Here is a 17134-nt window from a genome sequence, read left to right as displayed (position 1 = left end):
ATTTCACCCCCCCCCCTCCCGAATGTTTCCGCTCATTCTCCTAGGCATGTTATGCAATAAACTGTCTAGTTTAGTTTTCCTTTTTTGACTCCCACCTCCTTCCCTCGTACGTTACTTCCCCTCCTCTTATTTCCTTCAAATGTTTCCAAATTTATATTTATAAATTTATATATATATATAGACACTTTACAAATTGTACCGTAATTCCCGGCCTACAGAGCGCACCTGGTTTTAAGCCTCATCCAGTACATTTGTAAAGGAAATACCATTTGGTACATACATAAGCCACACCTGTGTAAAAGCTGCAAATGCCCACATTGAAAGACGAGATATTTACAAAGACGGTACACAGAAAGAGTTTAACGCTATCACCGCCACGCTAATGCTAGCCCTAGCGCCGCCACGCTAGCAGTGTTGGTTTAAAAAAAAAAAAAAACATACGGGTAAAAATCACTGAGACACACTAGCGCAGTGCTAACAGGGCCGGACCGGTAAAAGTCACTTACGCGGCACATATTCCACCGGTCTCATTCTTACCTTTTCTGCTCAAGTGCCCACTTGCGGCCGTTAGAAAAAAATGCACAAATTAGCCACATCGCCGCATAAACCGCAGGGTTGAATGCGTGTGAAAATAGTCGCGGCTTATAGGCCGGAAATTACGGTATTTGTTTTGCGGAAATTAACCTGCTGTAAGGGGATATCCAATTATACCGTGCCCCATGTAGCGCTTGGTCAAAGGTCATATCGATCCTATTGGGCAGAAACCTTATATGTCCAAATATGGTCAATTTTATATTTTTTCACAAATGAATACTATTGCTCTGTCCCTACGCCAACTGTTTTACGTATTATTAGCGTAACTGTTTTACTGTGCCTCTTGCCTAACTCTGCGGGAGTCGTGCGACATTATGTCGCCTCAAGATTTGAAAGCGCAGGCCAGCACCCAGAGGCCCAACTATTTGTCGACGAGGCATTAAAAAGTCAATTTTACATATCCCCCCCCCAAAAAAAAAAAAAAGGGCAACGGGCCTGATCTATGAGACTCCGTTACACTTTTTGGCATTACAATTTTAAAATCACTGCAGAAACTCACTCTTGTCCAATTGCAGGCATGTGTGTGTGTCTGTGTGTGTGACCGGGGGGGGGGGGGGGGTGATGAAAGAACACATCGTCCCCCCTCCTGATTGATGGCGCTAACAGGAAGAAGTGTCCAGAGAGGCATTTTGTAGCATTACCGCCGCTTGTTTTTATAATAAGAACGCGACATTGAGCTGTCACACCCGACTTCCTCCCATTGGCTCTTCCTCCGTGTGCGTAACGCTTGTTGCTTGGCTCACTTTGTGGTCATGTGTAGCAACCAGTGTTTGTGTCCACTGAGCATGTCTATGTATGTGTGTTGCCTCCCGTCTGTTCAACTTTGGTCAGTATAAAAAATATTTCTCGGCTTATTATCAGGACTAGTATAATTAACCCTGTCTCGACCAAATAAAATTTTCCAGCAAGAAAAATCTGATACTTTCAGAAAATGATACTCTGGACTTGAAATTTTCAATATTATATTAAATAAGATTATATTAAACCTGTTGCAAATTTGCAACCCCTGCTCAGTAAGGGTTAATGATGAGTGGTGTCGTGATATACATCAAAATAATAATGATAATACTACTGATGATAATACATTTAAGATATGTTTTAATACTGTTTGCTATTATTTTTTCAAATAAATGAAATAATACCTTTTGGCCATTTTCCAAAACAACCATAATAATTTATAGTCACATTATATATTATATGTATATATACTATTTATTATATTTATATAAATAAAAATAATAATGATAATGCTACTAATAATACTTTTTAGATATGTTTTGATACTGTTTACTATTATTCTTTTTAATAAATGAAATAATACCTTTTTGCCATTTTCCAAAACAACCATAATAAGTCATAAAATCACAAATTATTCTTATTATTACATTGCTATATAATAAAAATAAACCATAAAATAAGCAACCCAGCTGGATAATAATAATTTCCAAGCAATAATAATTAAAAAAGTAATAATAATGAACACCAATTTATTATTTGTTTGTGTATTTTTATTTAAAAATTTTTTTATAATTAATGTCTTAACAGCGCCCCCAAAAAACAGCCCTCTGGCCAAAACATCAGGTACACTGCACCAAATATCTTTATGAAGAAGATTATGGACTTTAATTTTGATTAATTTGCTGGAAGTTTTACCCACCTATGAAGCTGCATAAGGTCATCATCAAATTGTTCGAAATTCTGATTCGGTGCCGCAAAATGCGTTGTCATAATAATAAACCAGTTTTAAAATTAAATGAGCAGAATGTTTCAAGCAGCTCTTGTGGTGCCTCTCAGGTGTACCTCATGGGGTGGTCGTTAACTAAAACGAAGCGTCCAAGGTATTTGAGAGATAAGAGAAAAATGTTATTTTGGTGCACAAATACCTCAACGGGAACAAGTTTCCTGCCGGCCACGGCAAAGTCTCGCAAACACTGGAGTGCTTGACTCCTTTTTTTTTTTTTTTTTTTTTCTGTGTATCCTCCCTCCCAGCCGCAGGAGGTCACCCACCGGCGCCGCTGGCTGCGTTTCCTCCCGTTCTGACCTCCCCGACGGCGTCTCGCCGCCGTCCTCCCCCTCCACCAAGCATCCGTCCTTCCTGCAGAGGGTCCTGAGGGCGGCGCTGCCCGTGCATCTGCTCCTCCTGCTCCTCATCGCCCTGGCCTGCATGGTGCCCATGAGCCAGGAGGACTACAGCTGCCACCACGCCAACAACTTTGCCCGCTCCTTCCACCCCATGCTTCGCTACACCAATGGACCTCCACCCATATAGCTGCTTTTGTTTATTTTTTTTTTAATCTCAAGGACTTTTGTGAATGTGCCCTTTTCACCCTGTGCCCTACACCAACATGATACGACGACGAGGACCAATATGTCAACGGCCCTTTAAGAAGTACTTATGAACTTTCATTAATTTTTTTATTTTGCTACGTGTGTATGTATATATATATATATATATATACATATCTATAAATGAAGGTTGTTGTTTTTTCCCCAATGAGGAGGAACAAAGCAGTATTTATATGCACTCAATGGGAGCCAAAGTCGTCTACTTTCTTCCCAGTGCTGCTACTATTTATTGGGTTCAATCAGCTATGAAGATTATTCAAATGTGTACTTTTAATAACGAATAAACACCACAAATACCCACTTGGAAATTTAAAGAATAACAACGTGACTCCTATTAAAAAAAACACTTTTTTTTATGTGCTAAAGGTATCCGGATGTTAATTCCCTTCCGGGATGACAGGATGTTGCGGCCAGCTAGCTAGCTAGCTAACTTGGGACGTTCAATAGCTACGTTGTCAAGTTAACTAGAAAAAAAAAAAGAAAATTCGTTCTTTCGCTTTAAACCTTGTGTTTTCTTTTTCCCCACGTTTTTGGTAACTTTTTAAGAAGCGTCGGAACACTCGCTGTTTGAAAGGTACACGCACTGACGAACTGAAAAGTTGAGCCTTTGAACGGTAATAATGCCCGACTTCTCCCCGCCAAATGACAAGGCTTGTATTCCTATTTTATTCTTTTTTTTTTTTTGTATTGTACTATTTAATCAGTCGGGGCAATTGTGATGAAAGCTATTTTCATTCATTTTTGATGCAAGTTTATTTAACAAACAAAAATCTTGTTGACGCACGCACTTAATTGAAAGTCCCCAAACGAAAGCCACAATGACTGGTTGTGAGGCTCATAATGACCTATTATTATTATTATTAAGATAATTATTCCTGGGTTATCAGGACATTTGGACTCCTCACTTTGTTGAAACACGACAGTGTGTAAAAAAAAAAAAATATGAAAATGGTTATTTATGTTTGTACAGTTTGCTAACACTGAATACTCTTTGCAAATAAAACAGTGAAATATTAAGAGGTGTGTAAATTAATACGTACCAGTATTAGCAAGTGGTTATGTCAAGGCTGGCCGATTAGATGAACTGATTTCATAATTTTTTTTTGTTGGGGGGTAGTTTCCATAGTTGAAAGGTTAACCTTGCCTAAATTCAAAGCTTCCACAAACAACAGCGCTCAATGTCCCTCCATCCATCAATTTTTCTTAGCCGCTTATCCTCACAAGGGTCACGGGAGTGCCAGAGCCTATCCCAGCTATCGTCGGGCAGGAGCCAGGGGTACACCCTGAACCTGTTTCCAGCCAATCCAAAAGTACAATAATTGATAACAATTTAGCAATTTCATCGCTGTATTAAGAAACTTAGTAGCACGGTGCCTCAGCTGGTAAAGCGTTGGCCTCACAGCTCTGAGGATCAAGGTTCAAATCCTGTCCCCCCCCTGTGTGGAGTTTGCATGTTCTCCCCGTTGCCTGCGTGGGTTTCCTCCGGGCACTCCGCCTGTGATTGGCTGGCGACCAGTTCAGTGTGTAACCCGCTCCAGCACTACCCTTGTGATGATAAGCGGCTCAGAAAATGGATGGATGGATGTTTGGTGTTAAAATAAGCAAAGCAAACCCCGGAGGGGAAATGCAAAACAAAAAGTGAAACTCATTTCATGTAAGTGTATGGGAAAAAAACATTTCAAGGCCAAAGGGGGTGGGGGGGGGCTTTCAAGACAAATCCATGGCTCAAAATTATTTATTTTGCAAGTAAATGTTTACAGACAAAATATTTATTTCCAAAGATGGATTTTTTTTTCATCAGTGAATACTTTTCAGCACATAATTGTGATAAAACAACAATTGGACCAGAAATAATCAACATTTAATACAAAACAAGTGCAAGTGAACAAATCTACAGTTACCCAATGACAGTTTGGCTCGGATTTGAAGCTGTGTAACTTGCAGATGGTATCCCCCCCCCACCCCCACCCTCCCCCAACGACACGGCAGACAGAAACACAAAATAGTTATCAATCATGATCAATATACGGTTTACAAATATGATCAAACCGGTAGTAGTGTAGCGAACGTTAGACGTCAGACGCGCTGGTACTCAGCTGGCGGGTCAAGAGCCGACAAGTTTTTCAATCACAGCTTGTTATGCAAAGAAATGAAAGTAATGCCCGGTAGCCCCTTCAAGCTAAGAGGAAGTGCACTTTGGTTGAATGGCAATGAAAATGGAGAAGAACAAAAAAAAAAAAAAGAATAAACAGAACGTGAATTTCATACAGTGCAGCTGGCACTTAAGAAGCCATGTGAGCAACAGTGGAAAAGTCAAAGATCATTGAGCGATGCCAGAAATGTATAAATATTCATCAAATGACCTTCAGCGCAACACTCATCCTTTTGTCCGCCTCACAGGATTTCTGCGCAGTCGGGCCGGGACCCTCCGAACTGCAGCACGCCTGGACATGGGGGGCTCCTGCTCAGGCTCTCCTGGGCGCCGCGGCCTCCGGAACTGGAGGCGGCGCCGTTTCCGCCGCCGCCGCCGGGGGGCGTTCTCTCCGCCTGGGGCCAGATCTGCGTGGGGGGTCTGACGGGACGGTGCAGGCGGTGAGCGTCCAGCATCTCCAGCAGCAGGTCGTACAGCGGTACTTTGTTCTTGCACTTCATGCTGTAGAGGTGTTCCATGCCTTTGTTACTGCAAGTACACGCGAAATGTTGGCGTGACGCGGGTGGATCCCCGGAAGTCGGATCAAAACGGGCACGGGTTTCAAACTCGAGGCCCGGGGGCCAAATCCGGCCCGCCACAGGGTTTTATGTGGCTCGCGAAGGCAAATCACGTGTGTCAACTTCCCTGATTATTGTGAAAATGTGTACCAAAATTTCAAGTTGTCATAGAAGCATTTTTGTGTTACTAAACATGAACAGAGCCTTGATATCGGATTCCAAAAGAAGCTCAAAAATATGTAAATATGATGAGGCGATTATCATGAGGGGGTTTTTCTGGCCATAACGCAGGGGTGTCAAGCTCATTTCTCTTGCGGGCCACATTGTAGTTCGGGATTCCCTCGGAGGGCCGTTATGACTGTGAAACAATAAAAATGTTTGCTCGTCTCATCGTGTTTGCATAATTTATGAAGCAGAATCCAAATCAGAAATCAAGGGTTACGTGCTTTTCAACTGTTCGTGTTTGGTAACACAAAAATGCTCGTAATATCTCAACTTCATCATTTATAATATATGACAATTAGAAATTTTGGTCCATATTTTTACAAGAATCATGGAAATGGAATCTCAAGATTTGGCGCTGCAGGCCACAGAAAATCTTGCGGTGGGCCAGATCTGGCCCCCGGGCCTCGAGTTTGACAACTGTGCCATAACGGCTCTCGAAGGGAAATCATAACTGCAATGTGGCCCGAGTTTGACACACCTGAAATAGGGAGTTTAATTACCTTTTTAATATTTAAGAGGATGGGGGAAATTTCTGACCCCCTTTCGCGGAATCATGGAGGAGTTGCCACAGCGAAGATGCTGATGTCATGTTGTTGTTCAATTCCTTGATTATTAATATGCCCCTCTCTAAAAAAAAAAAAAAAACCAAGTCTTTCACCTCATGTGTCTGATGTGAGAGAGGAGGAGGAGCAGCTGGGCCTGGCGCCTGGCCTGCTGCTGCAGCGAGCATCCCGATTGGCCGATGTGATGTATGAGGGCGTCCGTGATGGTGTCCAGCATGCCTTGCACCGCCGCGCCGTCGTGCAGCGGCTCCATGGTGCCCGTGCAGAACGCGAAGGCGCCTGGGCGCAAGCAGAAACAGGCCGCCGATGAGCGGGAGGCCCATCCATTTTGAATACCGTTTATCCTGTCGTCCGTCGTTGGGCACATAAATATAGACAGATAACAGATCTTGCTCGTGTTTATCATTATCTGTGCGTGTAGTGTATGTCACAGGTGTCAAACTCAAGGCCCGGGGGCCAGATCTGGCCCACTGCGTGATTTTATATGGCCCCCGAAAGAAGGAAGGAAGTATTCTGGTGAAAGCCTTTGAAAGATGACTTGTATTAAAAGCTAGCTTGTATTTAAAAAAAAAAAAAAAAAAGTGTCGTATTGCGCGGGGTCGGCGAAACATAACTGCTGCAAGTGTTGTGGTAAGGTGATATCAGTGGACTATTATAGTAGTTTGCACTTATTAACATATAATTAATGTTTTAATAAAGGTTAATTGTTAGTTTTGTCAGGATAGACAAGCAGTTGGTGTTGTTTCTCTATAAAGTGACTGCCAACTACTGGCTTGCCATAAGTATTGCACTATTTTTAGTATATGTTTTTATACTCAATTTTCTGGCCTATAAACCGCGACTTTTTTTCACACGCTTTCAACCCTGCAGTTTATGCGGTGATGCGGCTAATTTGTGCATTTTTTTTCTAATGGCCGCAAGGAGTGAGTCTGGTGGAATATATGTCGTGAGGAAGTGACTTTTACCGGTCCGGCCCTGTTAGTGTGTGAGTGATTTCATAATTAATTTTTTTTTGTTGGGGGGTAGTTTCCATAGTTGAAAGGTTAACCTTGCCTAAATTTAAAGCTTCCACAAACAACAGCGCTCAATGTCCCTCCATCCATCAATTTTTCTTAGCCGCTTATCCTCACAAGGGTCACGGGAGTGCCGGAGCCGAAGTGTGTGTTTTTTTTTTTTTTTAACCGGCCCTGTTAGCACGTGCGGCACTAGCGTTAGAGTTAGCACGGTGCTCGCGTTAGTTCAGCAGCACTAGCATTAGCATGGTGCTCACATCAGCGTTAGCGCGTCGCTAGAGTTAGCCCGGTGGCATTAGCGTTACGTGGTGGCATTAGCATTAACCTAGCGCTATCATTATCAGCGCAGCACTAGCATTAGCGCTCGCGTTGGTGTTAGCGTGGCACCACTAGCGTTGGCGCTAGCGCGGTGGCACTAGCATTAAACTCACTGTATACCATCTTTCTTTTAAATATCTCGTGTTTCATATCAGAAATGATAAAGTTGAGATATTGCAAGGATTTTTGTGTTACCAAACATGAACAATATGTTGAAAAACCCATTACGCTTGATTTCTGGGTCCAAAACTAGTTCATAAATTTCATGTGGAAATATGATGAGGTGAAAGAATTTCATAGATCCGCAGTGATAATGGCCCTCTGAGGGAAATTGTAACGACAACGTGGCCCGCGACAAAAATGAGTTTGACACCCCTGGTGAACGTGTTTAATGAGTTAAAACGCGATAGAAGCAAGCAGCTCACCCATGGCAAGATCCCGCCTATGCGTGAACGTTGCATGACTTCAAAATGTGTTGATTTCAGTAAAAAAGGAAATTCAGCATCTAAACTTTGCCGTTGTAATCAGGGCGTTTCGAGGAGAATTGGTACAAACAGATTTACGTCCTTAAATTTGTTTGTAATTGTGGGGAAAACATGCTTAACGTGTCTCTTTGTATGACGCACCCGGAAGTACTAATTTCGTCATCGGGTCTATTAGTGGTGCAGGTATTTGAGGACGCCGCGCACGAAAGTTTATATAAAAGGCCGACGGCGGAGGTTGGGATGCCCACGCAGCAATCACAAGTCCATTCGGCTCACGCAGCTGAGTCGCCGCTGTCATCTCTCTGGTATTTGCGCATTCCCGTTCGAGCCCCGGCCCTTACGCGTGCGCGCTGCCGCGTGTTGCCGTGACAACGCCCGTCATCCCCGCCGGCGCCGACGGGCCCTTCCGGTACACTGTGTTCGGGGGGGGGGGGGGTCGTCGTCGGGACGCGTCCGCTCCCGAGAGTGCAAACGATCGACGAACGGAGGTGCGTTTTGACGAGGCGCGTCTGTCGCCAGGTTCCGGGACGTCGAATGCGACGGGCTCACCGGAGTTGAGCAGGATGATCGCTTTGAGGCAGACGAACTCCTCGGGCTTGAGCCTGAGCATGCGGAAACGCGAGGCGGTGGCCAGCAGCATGTCGAAGATCTCCGCCATGCCTTCCACGCAGTCGCCTTCGCTCCTGCGCGACACAAACATACAATCCGCCAAAGACTCGTCCGTAAAGTCACCAACAATTGACTGGAGCATTCACTTCTAGGGACGTTCGATGCCACTAGTTTTCTCGACCGATACCAGTATTCACTCGAGTACTCATCGATACCGCCAGAACTTTCGATACCTAACATTTCAACTAACACAATGACAGATAATTGTGAACAAAGACCTTTTTTTGTTTTATTTGATAATTCATAATTTGTTGAACGGCTGACTTTTACAAATGTAACTTAAAACATCCATCCATCCATTTTCGGAGCCGCTTATCCTCACAAGGGTCACCTGGTACACCCTGAACTGGTTGCCAGCCAATCGCAGGGCACGTCGAGACAAACAGTTGCACTCAAAACCACACCTAGGGGCAATTTAGCGTGTCCAATAAAGTTGCATGTTTTTGGGATGTGGGAGGAAACCGGAGTGCTCGGAGAACACGCAAACTCCACACAGGCAGGTCCGGGATTGAACCCGGGACCTCAGAACTGTGAGGCCAACGCCACCATGCCGCCTCACTTAAAACATTGCCCGCCTAAAGGTTACATGACAACAAGAGTTAAACTCTAATTGTGTTCAACCTTAGAGGTCGACCTCGTGGTTAGCGCGCCTGCCTCTTAATTTTTAGGTCAGAACATATTAATATTCCCAAATTATGGACTGTACAATATGGCGGCTTCAGGAAAGTCTCAAATTTGTCCATAAGTGTTTGATTGACTGGCGACCACTCCGGGGTGTACCCAACCTCCTACCCAAAGTCCGTCCATCCATCCATCCATCCATCCATCCATTTTCTATCCCGCTTATCCTCACAAGGGTCGCGGGGAGTGCTGAAGCCGATCCCAGCTGTCAACGAGCAAGAGGTGGGGTGCACCCTGAACTGGTTGCCAGCCAATCGCAATCGTCCAATTACTGTTACATTTTTTGGGGATGTGGGAGGAAACCGGAGAAACCCCACGCAGGCACGGGGGAGAACACGCAAACTCCACACAAGCGGGTCCGGGATTGAACCCCTGGACCTCAGAACTGTGAGGCCAACGCTTACCCAAAAGTCATCTGGGATAAACTCCATCTTACCTTTGACCCCCTAACGAGGACAAGATAACGCTAATGGAGTCGACGGCCACGTAGCTCGACTTTAGGCCGTCGTAGACAAGCGACGGGGGGTGGCCGCGTGCTCTCACAGCGGCAGCGGCGCTGCAGCTAAGGGAATGCGTCGACCCTGACCCGCTGCGTTTTAGTCATCACGTCCAATCTGACAGGACACTTCCACCAGGGGCCATCTTTTTTCGAGATAATACGCTAATACATTTCCCGATCAAATGGGACCATCAGGCACAGCAAGCTAAAAGCTTTGTCTGTCTGCCTCGGGCTCTTCTGTCTGTCATTCTCTCTCTTACTCGCGCTCTCGCATCTTTTTTTTTTTAAACAAAGCTAGAAGTGATGATTGGTCAGGTTGTTTACTCCGACGACGGTTGGGGAGGAAGGAGGGAACAGCCGTCCCTTCTCCCATCTCTATTTCCTCGTCCTCTTAACTCTCCCTCCGTCGCCATTCATTTTCCATCATTCTGTACGTTGAGGCTTTGATTACATCTGTCCCGGTTGCCGGCTAGGCTCTAAAATGATGCACCGCTGGGGGTGTCGGGTAAAGGGGGGGGGGGGTCCTCTCTTCACTGCGGGGGACACATAATTAGTCTTTCACTGTACGACACCGTATGACAAGAACGTGTCGGGATGGCACAATGGCCGCAAAGGTGCGAAATGGAAAAATCTACAATGCTGATGTGTCACCCTTGAGGTGTGTTGCGAGAGTGTGATGGAGAAGTAAAGAGGACGTGTCCCAGAAGTGGGCCGGTGCGCCTCTCCTCTTTTACCTGTCCAGAATGAGGTCCTGAGCGAAGATGAGCTTGCCTGGACAGTGGACGGACCTCCAGACGAGGCCGATCATCAGCACCTCCAGCCACGAGCTCTCCAGCAGCTGCACCTGGTCGTGCAGGGACAGCTGGAGGAAGCCTGAGCACAAAGTCACGTCACACGCGTACAGCACGCTTGACACTTGCCGCGATGATTAATCGCCGCGCGCATTATGAACGGCATTTAGCAGCGTCTGCCTACTCACTCGACAGGAAATATGCTTGTTGTTGTTGTTGTTGTTGTCGTCTGGCTAAATGAAAGCGTGGGCACTTTGTCTTGTCACCAGAAGCCTTATCGTGGCACTCGGCCAGCTCACGTGACATTTAATTACCCGTTGTTGTTTGCCCATTTCCAATTTACCCACTTAAGAGAGCCAAAGGTAACGTGGTCCATTTGGGGCTCTGTGCTGGGAACTTGTCTGCTGCTTCTTTGTGTGCGTGCAAAGCGCCACACCCCCGTTTCAAATCACATGACGTAAAAACCACGTTTACACAAACTGACCAGAGATCAGCTCGAGCAGGACCGTACACCAGACAAATAAATTTCCCGAACGCCGTTGCGTCTAAATATGTTGCAATTGTTAGAAGGTTGAAGGCGAGTTGGTGATGGAGGCATGCTCACCTGTTGCCATGACTACATGCGTGTATGCGAGTGCGTCTAATGAGAAATGTGTACAACGTGTGCGGGGAAGTTATGTGAGCCCCGCTTATATTAAAGGGGAAGTGCGGCCGTTGAATTAACAATATATAAGATAGGTCATGTCATATGTACTGCACCTTGAAATTTTGAAGTTAATCCGATATCATTTCATGGTGTTTTGAGAATATTTTTATCGGCATTTACAAATTTTCATGGCCGCCAGTCACGTGACCTACGTGCGCAAACAAAGGCTGATGAGGATAAATCCGAGAACTCAGCGTTGGCCATAATTTTGTCACAACGTAAGCTCGCCTTTGTTCTCGAACGTAATATGTCACATCTGCGCGAAAATGGCGGCGCCCGCGAAAATTCGTAATTGCCGATAAAAATCTTCTCAAAACACGGATTAGCCTCAAATTTTCAAGGTACGGTACACATGACGTGACCTATCTGATGCATTGTTAATTCAACGACCGGACTTCCCCTTTAATATTCAAATTTCCCATTCAGGCTAAATATTGATTTACGAAGTTGTGATTTTTGTCTTACCAGCATTTTGCTTTAATTCATTTTAATCTCGCTCTCTCAGTTTTTATGTATATTAAAATCTGTCTTTCAAATATCGAGTTGTACGCGTGATCTAATCGAGAGACGGCGCGCATCCGCTATGTTTCAGAGATGGAACTTAATCGGAGGAAAAAGAAAAATAATAACCAAATGCTCATATTTTTGGGTGAAATTCTACAGTGAAAGATACACAAAAGGGTGTTCCGAGTAAATATGACAGTGCTTACTTCATTGAACATCTTGTGTAAATCTTTCTCGTCTGACCCTCCTTTTCTCTTAATAGCGCCTGTTGCTCCACCGAGGCTTATTACAATCCAGTTTAGTTCATATTTCACAGGCCCGTGTACTTATACGCTTAAATGCTAAGTCAAGTGTTTGTTGTTGGGCTTCACCTGGCAGCTTCTTGGCCCAAGCGATCATGTGGACCAGCTCCTTGTCGGCCATGCTGGTCAGCAGCGTCATCATGGTGACCTCCGTGTAGGGTCGGCTCAGCTTCTGTCGAGAACATAAAATCGGGGGTTCGGCCCCCTGCAGCAGGAGGAGCACCTGACGAGGCAGACAATTAAAAACATTCTTCGAATTAAATGATGTCTCCATCCGTTTATAGACTTCTTTATTTTTTCAGATTTTGCCTCTGCGTGATTCAGAACCTGGTCAGGAGGGATGTCCGTTACCGAGGTTCTTCCCCCACCGGCGATCCCGCACCCGCTCTGCTTCCGCACTTCCTGGGGGGCTGCCTTTCTGTGCTCCATCTCCTTGGTCAGCTTCTCCATGGCGCCGGTGGTCCGCCGCTTGTCACGGCGTATTACGCGACCGCGGTCTTTGCGCACACCTTGTGGAAACAGTAGCGTCATACCGAAGCAAATGGCGGTCCTTCTAATAATACGCCAGACGCCGTGGCTAAGCAAAACAGGAGCACCTACCGAGGCACACAAACGGTCTCAAATACAGTGAAAGAAGGAGTCTTACCGGCTGCCACCGGCTGGAGTCTTACTGGCTGCTATAAACGACTTCGCCGCACGGTACGAAAGCGGTTAAGTTTCGTGGAGACGGCCTTCCAGTCGACCCGCTGTGCTCACCACTACAGTGTTGCGTGCATGCAATTTTCTGTTTGTGTTCACCTCTAGATTCATACGAAATATATTGTAATGTATTGTAGTTAACCAGGAAAATAATCCAAATCTGTACGAAGGCTAATACTCAATATGTGTGCGTTTAGAAGTAAATGAATCCGATAAATGAGTAAACATGGTAGATGGAGACTGGGTGACTTGGTCTTGACTTAGAAGGCAGCAGGCTAGCAGCACATAGTTGATGCGTATGTGATCCAAGAAGTATGAAAACAAAAAGTGTGGGTGTGCACTAATCAGTCCTCGTACTCCTTAAGAGGAAATCACTTCAAGGTTAAAGTTAAACTTAGCCTCGAGAATGCCAGTGAATGCACATATTTGTGGCTTTCACAATAAGAGCCTCTCCTCCTAACTAAGCATTGAGTGAACCTAATGGAGTTATAATGGAGTTAATAGATTTAAAAAAAAAAAAAAAAAAAAAAAGAAGAAGAAGACTAAGAAGAATACTTGGGTGTTCCTGCCCACCTCCTTTCATCATGCCCACTTCGTAACACTTCCTTAGTCGGCACGCTTGGCAGCTCTTCCTGCGATTCCTGTCAATAGTGCACTGATTGGTTGCCGGGCACACGTAGTCGTTGTGACCTGAAAATGGAGGTTTGAGAATCTTATTACAGACTCGAAGGGGCCCTGCTCCAGTGTTCACGTGGAGGTTATTTAGTGTCCAGGAACACTCCATTCCCGTTTTAAATGGATCCGTGATGGAGGAAATTAAAAGGTGGCATCCTTGGCTTTGTCATCGCCATGGAGACTATTGGTTCCTCTGACCGTCCTTTGCATCAGCGTAGCGTCACAAACATGACTAAGCCACGCAGCGCAGATGGAGCTTTTGGTCTGTCGGAACACAAAACCCGAGAGAGGTTGGACGCGCAAAGTAAGTTGGACCAACATTTTTGCTTTTGCTTCTTTTTTGGGAGCGGGAGGGCGGCTGAGCTTCTGTTTATCTTGTTGTTTTCGCTCTCCAGGTTCAACGCTTCCGTGAGCCTCTCGGGGTACGGACACAATTAATCACCGTCTTTCAACGGGTCACCTTTCTTTCGAAAAGGGGGACCCTTTCCAGACAAACTACTGACTTGGATAAGTCATACTTCAGTAGGAAGTGATGTTATGAATGTGAATTTACATGCTGATTGGATATCTGATCCCTGTCTCACGGTCCCAAGGGGGCTTGTTGCTAGGCTATGCCCACAAATGTTTCAGTGACAAAGTCCCAGGCCGCTGGATTTTTCCTATAGAAAATAAAGAAAAGAGAACTAAACTGTTCAAAATTTTGTACTTTATAGATGACGGTTTAAGTTACACTTTCAGTTACCATTTAGGTGCAAAAAGTTAAGTAGTCGGTACTGATACTTTCTAGTACTGAGTCTTGCTTTCATTGACTTCATTGATTGTCAACTTTTTAGTCCATTTTTAACAAGTCAGTATCAGGGCTGATCAATATTGGTGCAGCGGGTAGCCCCAAAGGATGGGATAAATAGACCGTGGGCCTGTTGTAAAGTAGCTCACCAGTGATGGGTCATTGTGATTTCCTAGGAATGCTGTAAAAGTGAAAACTCAAAATCATTTTGGCAGAGATATATCGAAATAATGGGTCGCATTCTATATTTACAAAGTTGTTAAGCCATTGTGGAAAACTATTTTGACAAATTGTTCACGTGACTGGTGTCTTCACGTAGATCGTCATAAAAATCAAAGGTAAAAAAAAAAAAAAACCTACCTTCACATTCATCGGTACCAAGGACGTAGCTTTCAGTTTCAGAAAAGGCCGGTGACTCCTGGTCTATGTTTTTGCTGTAGTTTAGATTCAGAGTGGATTTTTGTTGTATTTGTTTGGGAAGATCAGTGAGGCATGTACGCATTCACGCTGCACTCGCACATTTGGAAGAAGCCTGATTCCGTTCTGAAGATATTAGATTCCAAGCGTTATGATTATGATTCATAATCGATTCGTTTTACTTGAGAGCAAAATGTCTGAATTGTATCACTTTAATTATGTAGTGTAAAACCCAGTCTAAAGATTTTCATTTTAATGACTAAAAGAGGCAACCACGTGGCTACGATTGCTGTTGAAACTTCCGTCGAAATGAAGCCTTACCCCGTTTGTCGTGCGTGCTGTCGCGACACAACACGGATTTGCAAAAACATGAAAAAAAATCCTATTCAAGATTTCACCTTTGGTTCATTTTTTACACTCAAAGTACAACTTCCATGGCTTACTCATGGTTAAATGTGGATTTTTTGTTTGCAGAAAGTTGTGTCTACCTTGGATGCTCCTCTTAAAGAAGGCCTTGCATCCCTCGCAGGACCACACCCCGTAGTGGTAGCCGGAGGCGTAGTCGCTGCACACGGCACAGAAGCGCGTCTCCTTGGCCATCTCAAACACCCCGATGGCGGCAGCGGCTGCTGCCTCCGAGCCCCCCAGGACGTACGCCTCCTCGCTCGTGCCGCACTGGTCGTCCCTGGTCGCCTGCTGCTGACTGACCGTCTCGCCGGACCTGCCACAAGGTACCTAGGTGGGTTTCTTCAGGTACTCGCCACACGGGTGCATCCGGTCAAAAGGGCATCTTTTTACGATTCAGTTCTACAGACATGGAACGATTTGGCTCTTACGTGTGGTTCCCGGCTCAAGGTCCCCGGCAAAGTGCTTAATCTCTGGAATTAAAAAAGCATTTTGATCCCGTCCACGGTGATAGTGGCCATGTTTCGAATGTAGTCAAAGATTAAAATAACAACGCTGTCACATAATTAGTGTTTGTGGACAACGGCCGGGGTCACTCGCTGTTTACAATAGCTTTTTTTTTTTTTTTTTTTGCAAGCCGTCCTTCAGCTAACAAGATAATTTCCCGAAAGCCGTTGTATTGGTTGGTTCGAGTTGCATAATCGGCAAACGACAATACGCGTTTAGGGGGTGGGAGTAGGGGGAGGGGGGGGGGTCACTTCCCAGCCAATATATGCTGAAATAGACAAAGAAGTTGAGAGACAATGAAAGTTGAAGAGGGTTGCGTCTCACCTGTAGATGGGAGTTGAAGTAGTTTCCAGATAGTGATGGCCGGGGGGGTGCATGAAGGGGCTGAGTCGGGGGCTGGTGGGTACAAACACAAGGGGGCTGGTGGGCCCGCTGCCCAACGACTGTAGGCTGCCGTCCGAGGGCGATCCGTGGGTGTCCAGGGGGGCTGCGTAGTAGCCCGGCATGGGGTGGCTGTAAAGCGGCGTCTGGGCGGGAGTCGGGGAGGCGTAGTCGTACGTCCCCTCCAGGAAGTCCACTGTGGCGACCCCACCGGACCCCCGGCTCTCTTCGGGGTACATCCCGCTGAGAGGGGCGCGAGGCGGGGGCGACGGGGACAGGTTCTCCAGCTCTGGGGCGGCCGGGCCGATGCCGGGTCTGGGCGGCGATCCGCAAGGCTTCCTGCTCTTTGCCGGGCTCTGCCTGAGCAACATCACAGCACAACAGCACTGATAAGCAACATGATTTAGACTTGCTCTCCCCTTCGCGGGGAGAGGAGGTGGGGGGCTGGGGGGGCAGGAACGAGTGGCGCTCTCTCTCCCATTCAACCGTCTCTTCCACACATCCAGATGTGATACTCGTTATTTTCCTGCTTCTGGAAAAGATTTCCTCCAAAAGACAACTCCCAACCTTGTTCCCACCCGTCTTTCCTCTCACCTGTAGGAGGGATGGCTAGTCAGGAAGAAAAATACCCAAAGTTTGACTAAATTGATGTAGTGCTTCCCGTAGAACTTAACTGTCCCGTCCCACACGCACTACATCATCTCCACCTCTTCCTCTGCCTTTCCGTTACGCGGGAAAGGCTTCATCTTGTGAGACGCTCACAGAATATTCATGGGTTCATTTCGGGGGATCTTCGTCATGACGTACGAGCCGCGTTATTGAACACACCTGAGGCTCCAGTAAATCAAATCACAGCCC

At 45.7% G+C, this 17134-nt stretch overlaps 3 protein-coding genes across 12 annotated transcripts in view; 1 reads left to right on the top strand and 2 right to left on the bottom strand.

The window, feature by feature from the left end:
• Positions 1 to 3946, top strand: part of syne1a (spectrin repeat containing, nuclear envelope 1a) — a 139952-nt gene extending 136006 nt beyond the window's left edge. For all 10 annotated transcript variants that reach the window (XM_061811975.1, XM_061811982.1, XM_061811974.1 and 7 more), the window contains one exon: positions 2584 to 3946. In XM_061811975.1, coding sequence (XP_061667959.1) covers positions 2584 to 2863 — 280 coding nt within the window. In that variant the 3' untranslated portion in view covers positions 2864 to 3946. The remainder of the gene's footprint in view (positions 1 to 2583) is intronic.
• Positions 3947 to 4667: 721 nt separating this feature from the next.
• On the bottom strand, positions 4668 to 17120 carry esr1 (estrogen receptor 1). Its single transcript, XM_061813097.1, has 9 exons — positions 16220 to 17120; positions 15472 to 15704; positions 13678 to 13794; positions 12733 to 12914; positions 12475 to 12628; positions 10837 to 10975; positions 8803 to 8936; positions 6533 to 6716; positions 4668 to 5620 (listed from the first exon to the last, which is right to left on the bottom strand). Exons 1-9 carry the CDS (start codon positions 16645 to 16647, stop codon positions 5335 to 5337), a joined length of 1857 nt encoding a protein of 618 aa, XP_061669081.1. The 5' UTR covers positions 16648 to 17120; the 3' UTR covers positions 4668 to 5334.
• armt1 (acidic residue methyltransferase 1) overlaps positions 16570 to 17134 on the bottom strand; it is an 8001-nt gene continuing 7436 nt past the window's right edge. Inside the window, exon 6 of the mRNA XM_061813100.1 lies at positions 16570 to 16636. The gene's annotated coding sequence lies outside the window, so the exon portion shown is untranslated. The remainder of the gene's footprint in view (positions 16637 to 17134) is intronic.

Source organism: Syngnathoides biaculeatus, chromosome 23 (assembly GCF_019802595.1).
Source record: "Syngnathoides biaculeatus isolate LvHL_M chromosome 23, ASM1980259v1, whole genome shotgun sequence".
In the NCBI taxonomy this organism is placed as follows: Eukaryota; Metazoa; Chordata; class Actinopteri; order Syngnathiformes; family Syngnathidae; genus Syngnathoides; species Syngnathoides biaculeatus.
The sequence above is the reverse complement of the archived record's forward strand: the minus strand, read 5'-3'. Positions and strand labels throughout refer to the sequence as shown.